The sequence below is a fragment of the Homalodisca vitripennis genome, chromosome 5 (genome assembly GCF_021130785.1).
Source record: "Homalodisca vitripennis isolate AUS2020 chromosome 5, UT_GWSS_2.1, whole genome shotgun sequence".
Lineage (NCBI taxonomy): Eukaryota > Metazoa > Arthropoda > Insecta > Hemiptera > Cicadellidae > Homalodisca > Homalodisca vitripennis.
Genome location: NC_060211.1, coordinates 183,004,281 through 183,013,853, shown reverse-complemented (window position 1 = coordinate 183,013,853; position 9,573 = coordinate 183,004,281). Strand labels below are relative to the sequence as shown.

General features: G+C 34.0%; 1 protein-coding gene across 1 annotated transcript; it reads right to left on the bottom strand.

Annotated features, from left to right (window-relative positions):
- Positions 1-224: 224 nt before the first annotated feature.
- On the bottom strand, positions 225-9,353 carry LOC124363301 (pre-mRNA-splicing factor RBM22). Its single transcript, XM_046818529.1, is given in 7 exon segments — positions 225-914; positions 1,749-1,892; positions 2,667-2,896; positions 4,430-4,573; positions 4,575-4,694; positions 6,399-6,452; positions 9,125-9,353. Coding segments are annotated over 7 exon segments (1,356 nt in total). The 5' UTR covers positions 9,179-9,353; the 3' UTR covers positions 225-304.
- Positions 9,354-9,573: the final 220 nt, after the last annotated feature.

Here is a 9,573-nt window from a genome sequence, read left to right as displayed (position 1 = left end):
TGAAATAATGTTAAAATTGAAACTTGACATAATATATTTAAAGCCTTATTAATAAATAAATTACTAATTTTACGTCCTTTTCTTTCCAACAAAATTTGCAACTAAATGTTGGTCATATTAGTTTTTATTTACTAATGTATGGTGTAATAACGTTTGAACATCAATATACGTTAACATGCTCAAGTGCAACAAATATAATAGTGGGAGAATAATACACAAGTATATTGATGAAGAGAATTGATTCATTTATTGATGTCACACTTACATTTTAGATTTGCCAGTTCACAGTGAATTTTGTTTACAACTATTCAACGGAACTCTTCTGAGGCGCTCCCAGGCGGGATGGATCCTGAGATGGATAGTGTATAGGTATCGTGCCAGGAGGGGCCAGAGGAGTCGGCTCAGGCGGAAGGGGCGGTGCCGTCCCAGGCGGGCAGAGCGGCGGCTGTGGGGCAAATATAGGAGCCCGAAGCGGTAAACGCATATGAGGAGGGAAGAAGAAAGGAGGGGGTGGCCCTGCAGGACGTAACCCAGTGGGAGGACGGGGCATCGGAGGAAGGGGAAGCATCGGAGGGGGGAGAAAAGGTGGAGGGGGAGGGTGAGGAATGATTTCCGATTGGGCCAAATTGAAAAAATTGTCTTGTAAATCGGTCGGTGGAGGGGGTAAGGCACCCGGCAGCCCAGGAACTGGTTCCAGGATCTCTGCATTGTCCGCAGCAGAAGACGAAGAGTTCTGTCGCCCTTGTGAGCGTCCCCACTTGATGTTCATGCGACGTCCGCCCAGAATCAGTTTGTTAAAAGTTCTCTCTGCAGCTAACTCAGCTGCCGACCGCTGTGTGAACTGAATGAAGGCACATTGCTGGCGGGCAACGTGAGTTATACTCCTTATCTCTCCGTATTGATAAAAGTGATCCCTGTAACAAAACGCACCCAGATTAGTACAATCTTTTCAGTCTTACCTTATTTGTATGCATTTCTGTTAAAATGTCTATTATTTATATCCATGTAAAAGGTTTTCTTTCACTACTAACTTAATGATCTCGAAAATTAGAGAAATACATTTGACAACAAACTTAAAATCAATATTAAATAAAATATAGTGACATATTATATTCTGCTATATCCTTTCCATACATACTGAGTTATAATTTCTTTAAGGCTGTAAAGGACAAATAAAATACACTAAACTATTAACATGTATTACATTAACACACTTTAGAAACATAAAACGATATTAATTTTTAATAAAATTAATAACCCTTTTAAGATAAATTAACTTTTAACAAATTTGGATTTTAAATTTGATAGATAAATAAAACCTCCTCATGTTACAATAATGGTAGCAGACCGTGTTCCGATCCACGGACCTCTGGGTTAAAGGTCCAGCATGCTTCTACTACGCCGGTGACAGAAATGGGGACAAACTAAACATTTTTGGACAAACTTGAACTCTTGAGTAACTGAACAAAATCAGACAACATACCACAGTTTCAATACCTTGGCATAGAGTAAACACAAGTCATATTGTATGAGAAATGAATGCAGAGAATGATATTGGATTTGATCAACAAATACTAAGTATAAAATGTATTCTGTCCGATTATGAGAAGTTACAAATACTGGACAAGGAGGCGGTAGATCACTTGTTGATCCTGAAGTGTTTAAAATAAAGGAAATGTGTACAGGTGATTAGTTAAGCACATATTTTTGAAATATAACTTTTGTTTCCAAGTAAAATAAAAACCCACCTTAATTCTTTTTCTCCAATTCTTTCTCCTAGGTTACCGATATAAAGGGTTGTGATACTTTTGTCTTCCGGAACCTCTAGCTTAGGCATAGCAGAAGCTCTCCTCATAAGTTTTTCAGCCACTGGATCATTTACTCCGTAATATCTGAAAAAGAAAACCATGTTACGTTAATATGTCAGAGGCATAAGCATACTATTACATTGTTTCACTGTGATTTATACATACTGGTTTGCATTTTTAACCCATTGGCATAATAGTTTATAACACAACTTGCATTGTAAATCTAATTATAATTATAATATGGTCTAAAACTGACACTTCTGCTTGAAAATCAGCAGTAATACTTGGTTGTGCTTTTTAGATTTTAATTAAAATTTGGATTTTTAATATAGCCCTCCTACGCTACACGTTTGACAAAAAACTACATAAAAAACACAGTGCTAATTAATATAGGTTTATGTTAATTACAAAATTAAAATGTATTTTCATTTAAATTATTTTACATGCAAACCTAACGTTTTAAGTATTAAATTAGTGTTAACTCATAATTGGCAAGTTTGACAAAAACTATAAATGTTAGTTTATGTTCGTTTTGTTGTTTTAAATATATTTAAATAGTTTTTAAGGAAAACTTTGTATTATTGTTAATTTTTATATTTTCGGATTAATCTAAAAAAAAAATACATTTGTTATGTCCAAAAATTTGTATTTTTACATTTTTGTCAATAGAACTTACTTTACCATAAAAGGCACCTTCCTGAACATACTTCAGATAAAAGGAATCATTATATCTGAAGTAACCTTCATCTTCAGCGAGTTACATATTATTGTAACCTTTCAATGATGTTTCCATTAAATTTCTTATCAAAAAAAGATTAAAGCCAAGGCATAAAATATGATGTAATGATGTCTAAATACCTGTCCTTGATGTTCTGGTCAGCCAGGGGATCGTCAGGATCTGTAGGCTTCTCGTGACGATAAGGACACTCTTCTCCTCTCCGACACTCGCCCTTTACCCAGAAGGAACAGATGTGAGGCCTGTTACGCTTGTAGTACGGAGTGGTCCGAGCCAACTTCATCAGCATGTCACTGGCAGCCTGCGTCTTTCCAATAGTGCCGGCCGGGGTTGTACTATCAACCTTGCCCAGCTGTAAACATCACAAAATTAATTACTGTAGAATTACAGTTGAAACATTTTTCTGAGAACCAATATTTTGAACTACAATAGAACATGCATCCTTACAGCAATGCGTTGCAGGAGTTCCACAAGGATGAATTCTTGGTCCTCTTCTTTTCCATTCTCTTATTTTACATTAAAGGAGTCCTATACGGTTTGTCTGCTGTTCCTCAAAATAACTTATTTTTGAATGCAGATATGAAAATACCAGGTAATTTCCAGGAAGAAATTGAATTATTAGCAATTATCGAATTATCCAATATTCAACAATTTTTAAATTTGCATACCCTGAACTTAAATTTAAAACAAAATTAAAATTAAAGCATTTCAATGGAACAGAAAGCCATAGATTTCATCTCTTTAGCTTTAGTTTTTTAGCTACGCTGTTCAGAAAAAAGTGAGTCATGACCAAAAACTGCCTTTTTGTGAATTTTTAAAAAAGCCTGTCACTCAAAAACCACAAGGCAGAAAAATGTCAAATTTAGCATTTTATCTAGTCTGGGTAGGTACAATTCTTTTACAAAAAATCTGAGAGGTCAAGGTCCAGACCATTGGTTGATTTCACATGGCAATGATCCTGTGATGAAATCACAATTAAACAAATTTATTTTGTCCTTGTGCACTCAAAATATATTGTATGGTATCCCCTTATATATCGCGGCATCTAATTTGAATTTAAATGAAATTGTATTACCTAAAAAAATGCAAACATTGTTTTAGCCTTAGTTGTATAACAAATTCATAGTATTAGTATTCAAGACACACTATTCACTGTTATACAAACTTATGAATAAAGCAATTACTGATTCTGATGTGACCATCTAAGACTAGGTCTGGATGGCCATAAGTTATAAATATCAGCATTAAAAAATAAAATATAATTAATACACAGTAATAAACTTGTTATGGAGTAATAAATTATGTTATTGTTTCCATAACAATTTTAACCCTTTGGGCACAACAAAACTTAAATTTTCTGGATCCATTTCAGGCCATAGTGCACTTTTTATATCATTGCTTGTAAGTTCCTTATTTTTTTGGAACTTACAGGTAATAACTTATTTTATTTTAAAAATTAATGATGTTTTGTACAAGACTAAATTCTTTAGCTCCAAAAATATTACATGAAACGAATAAAAATATGAAATTTATAATACATCACTTACTTACATAAAAAAGAAATCCATTTTATCTTAGAAAAACACATTTAAAAAAGATTCAAGAGCCAAAAATACTTATTTTACTGAATACTATAACTCTAAGTAATCACAAATTTGTTATGATTTTTAATTGAAAAACACATATTTTACAACACTTGGAAAGAAATTGAAAACCATGTAATAGCTACCTTTGTCAATATTTTCTGCATTTGAACCAAATAAACAACAAAATAAAGATACCTATATTATTTTATATACATATATAGCACTATTAGATGTTTTCTCCCTCGTATTTTACATTCTATAATTTATTAATAATAACTTATATTGCTGGAACATGTTACCTCATTATCCATGTTTTGTATGTAATACTCCTTGTTGACCTCAGACCTCGGGAGATCATCCTTGATGCGCAGCGCTGTGTCACGCACTTGTATGGGCAGTCCATACTCCAGATCCAAAAGACAAGTCTGGCAAACATTTTTTAAGTCGAGAACATGTCTGACAGACTTCGGTCTTTTTAAAGCGCATCCTTGCACCTGGACACCATCGAAAAACTGTAAAAGGTCTTGAACAAATCTTGCATTCCTTGCCATATTTTTCTTTGGTCTAAAACAAAGGAATACACTGTTAACATTACATATTGCAGAAGAATACAAGTTAATATAACTGATCAAATAGGATTTTTTTATATTAGAAAAAATAACTTTTAAAATTAAAAATGTTTTTCATGTTACAAATTTACTACGGATCCTTTTCGCCAAACGTAGTACGTAATATGAAAAAATATTGTAATTTTGCAAAACTTCAAATATTTGGTTCAGTAAAAATTATTCATGACCTGATGAATTGACTAACTTTTACCAAGTTTGGTATGTATATAGACGTAATCCATCCAGTACTTCCTGTATAGAAATAAAATTTTTAATTTTTTGTTAAAAAAGTGCGCAGACATTACCGATTAATATTAAACTCTTTAAAGTTTATTAAATAATTTATAAAATGACACAAAGTCCCATCAACCAGGAATTTACCTAGGGCAGGGAGAAAGTCCGGTGTCTGCAGAATGATTGGCATGGCATCAACACTTCCAAATCTACCATTGCATCATCCCACTGTTCAGCATATCCTATAATATTGGCTACCAACTGGAGGGGTAGTTGTTAAACCAGTCTGACTCAATTAAGGATCTAGAAATCATTTTGTTATAATTTTTAAGCCTTAAAAGCCACATAGCAGATGTAATGTGGCACTGCAATTTTTGTTGAGATCTTCTTAAGGTTGTTTCTCTGTCACTATTAATTTAAATTAGAACTGTCTACTTATAATAATCTGTTGAAGTTTAACCTTCATAAATCTGTGATTGTGTAAAAAATGTCTTTTTTCCAAACTGTTACACATTTGTAATAGTACGTAATAAAGACATAGAAACATGTTTATGTTATAAGTTAAACACACAGGAGATATAGACAGGCCTACTGAGTAAAAGTAAAGTAATAGCCATAATAAGGAGTAAACATGAAAATTATTGTGAATAAATCAAAACCAAAAGATGAGTACATTTTTTTGTTCCTTACTAACAAATTTTATAAATACTATAACAGAAAAGCACGTTTATTAATACAATCCGCCAATAAAAACAAAGAGACCTATATTGGGAAAAAGAAATGTACTTATATATGTGACACATTCCCAATAATGAGGACAAAAAAATAGACCGACTGATAAAACCTATTTAATAACAGAAAGCGTGTATATAACATATGTGTTACATCATGCTGTAGTATACGTGCAGAACATCATGCATATGTGCATATATAATTTTGATCTGTAGTAAAAATCATTTTATCATAAATACAAAAAATTAGTCTGTTTTAAAAGTAAAATAAAGGTAGTAGGTAGCAAATATGTTAGAACTCCAAAGATATTAAATTGTTGCCACTAAAGATATTGGGATTTTTAGTGATTAAAGTGCCTGTGAAAGATCAATGAGGAGTCACATAATTTTAAACACTTTGTTTGATTTATCTACTAAAACAACTAAATACCATAGACAATAATTTTAATTTAAAAAATGTTATGAAAACAAAAAATTTAAAAACATGTTATACAACCTAGAGAAATAATCAAAATGAATAAAGTTAATAATGTGCTTCACCTGTTAATTTTTTAGTCATGGATTAAACTAAATCATAACAATCCTCATTTTGTAACAGTACTAGACTAGGTAATCTTACATATTTGACTTGGTATTACTGTACTAATTCATCAAAAAGTTATTTAAGATTAATGTTTGTTCGGTCTAATTCTCACCATTCTGATGTACGGATTATCTCCAAGACATGTCTGGCACAGAATTGGGAATTCCTGAAACAAAATTACATCAGGTCAATTTGTATGTAATTGGTAAGAAATTACTATACTGTAGGTCTACAGATCGCATGCTGAAGGTTTGGCCCTAGTCAGCCGAGCGGTTTGTTGCAGGGGACAGGTGGATCACCTGATGTAAGAACTGTTCTGTGAACATTCTCAGACTGTTTGGCCCGTTGCAATCTGTATACTCATCATGTGTTTATCTTCTCTAAAAGACACTCTCTGTCTAAGTTAGTATTGATTTAAGTGTCATATGCATGCAATTGCATACAGGTGGGTTACTCGATCTAGTATGTAACCTGTTGTTTAATATTAAGATTGAGTAAATAGTCAATTTCATTAGTTACGAATTGAGTTATTCACTCATACTTGTGATTTTTTGCTGCTGCTTTTGGTGTTTCAAAGACAATGACTGAGGAAATTAACTTTGAAAATAAAATCATGGCATGGATGCTTCTGCTGAAGGGCAAAGTTACAACAGAACCCCTCACAACTCCTGAAACTTACAACAGAAAAAATAAAATAATTTAACTATATAACTTTAACAAACGTATCGTTAGAAGGACCAACCATGAATGTCAAAAGTGACAGTTGGCTTATAACTCTTACATTGTAAAACACATGTTCAACATTAATTAGGCCTATGAGATGGGTTTGGGGTTGAGTAATCTTTGAAAAATATTAGCCTCAGTAGGTTTTCAGTGAAAAAAAAACTGAAAACAATAAGAACATTGTTATTGAAACTGATGACATTAGAATGGAAAGGATTAACAATTTACCCAGTATAAAACGAGCATATGAGCAGAGGACTTTCCTAGTGTGAATCTTACATACAGGGTTTGTCCGGAAAGTAATAGGACTGATTTTCTTTTGCCGAGACTGTACTTCGGAGCGTGCGCGCGCAACGACTGAATTCGGTAGAGGGTGTTCCTAGCTAACGAACAAGCGGCTGGTCAGTTGTCTCCGAGCACCTGAAGAGTCAGAACAGGCATTTTCAAGTGACGTGTTTTTGTGAGTGGTGCAAGCTGAAAATGCAGCGTTCGTTAGAGAAGAGGTACACGATTAGATTCAGTGTGAAACTCGGTAAATCTGCAGCAGAGACATTTGATATAATCAAGCAGGCTTACCTAGATGTTGCTTTAGCAAGAAGTGGTGTGTTTCGGTGGCACCAGGCCTTTTTGGAGGGCCGGGAAGAGGTCGCTGATGAAGACCTTGCTGGAAGACCTTCGACTTCGACAAACACCGACAATGTGACTCGTGTGCGCAAAGTTTTGAACTCAGACTGTCGACTAAGTATTCATTTAATTGCCCAGATGTTACATTTACCGAAATCTGTCGTTCATGAAATTGTGACGGAGCATTTGAACATGCGCAAAGTGTGTGCGAAGATGGTCCCAAAAGTGCTCACTGGCGACCAGAAATTGCGGCTCACACTGTCTTTCTTGTGAATAGCTACCTGACCAAGGCCGGCATCCCAACTCTTCCACAGCCGCCCTACAGCCCAGATGTGGCCCCCCCCAGACTTTTTTTGTTTTCTCGCCTAAAAAGGCAAGCATTTTGAGACGACAGAGGAGATATAAGCAGCTTGTACCGCGGCTCTCAAGGCTATTCCGGAGAATGGCTTCTGTGACGCCTTCAATGCTTGGAAATCGCGCTGGCAGCGCTGCATCGACGCAGAAGGAGCCTATCTTGAAAGTTTTTAAAGAATTGTAACGATTTGCTCAATACATTTTTTTTAATTGACTCAGTCCTATTACTTTCCGGACAAACCCTGTATTAATTATCCCTTCATATGACGACAGCCTTTAAGGCTTTTAAAAGAAAATAGAAAAAGGCTAGAGAGGGCCATAATGCTGTTACACAGATGGTGAAATGAGGTTTCTCTTGCATAATCTACAGGAACATGTGAAGGAGATTATTACAATCATATGAACCATGATCATGACATGGACAAGGATTTAGCTCATTCCAAACTGATCAGTGGACCGCTCTGAAATAACAGTGATAATACCACCTAGATCATAATAATCAATAAAGCATCCAATTCAAATTCAAAAAAGTTGTTTAAAATAAAGGGATGTAGTTTAATACAATGCCGCAAAATCCTAAACTGTGCAGTTTAATAAAAAAAAAAAAACACACATTAAGGGTGGGCCTATATTTCAGAAATTTTCATTTGATGAATTTATTGAAAAAGTGCCAAAATGTTTTTCACTTTAATAAACTTCATTGAATTATGAAAGACTTTTTGCTGATGAAAGTTTCATAACAAAACAACAAAATAGTTCATCACAGACAAAGAGGTTGTGCTTATCACAACACAACAGAATATAGGTTATGTTGTTTTATATGAAATACATACAGCTTCCTGTAAAACAATTATAATTGCCCCTACATATGAAATATATAACTATTTTTAAAAAGATATGGTGATTTGGACTAAACATGCAAGCCTATTAGGAATCTTCAAAATAAGTGAGGTTAATTTTCATGCAATACGTTTTTTATTCCATGACGTAAGACTAATCGTTATTCTTATTCCTCTTTATGAGTTTCTTCTACCACAAAACTAAAATTAGAACTAAATAAAATTAAGGAATAAATCTAATAATTATAGTCAATTAGAATTACAATCAACGGAATAATAAAATTTCAGAAACACTCACTGCATCTTCCCAATTCTGTCTGTTGTAGGTGTTAGCTGACTTTGAGGTAGCCATGAATAACAAACTTTACATTCAACTTAAACTATTTTTAATAAATAATATCGTCACTTCACTAACTTATTTACTATTAATCCTAAGAGAAATCATTAACACCACAAAACTGCTTATAACGAAGAAGAAAAAGAAACAAAATTACTGGACCAACCGACGACAGCCCACAACACAAATCTGAACCTTTTTCTTTCTTTCTTTCTTTCTTAGCTACCAAAATGTAGCTGGTTCTGCTACCATATGGGCATGGAACCACAATAGCAGTGTTGCCAATCCATCTTTTGGAAAATTCCCACCAGTACCTGAAAAAAATACCACCTATGAGCCCAAATTACCACCTTGCTTTAAAAGTATATTTAGGCTACTAAAGTGTGTTATCGACATCGTATGACAGTCTA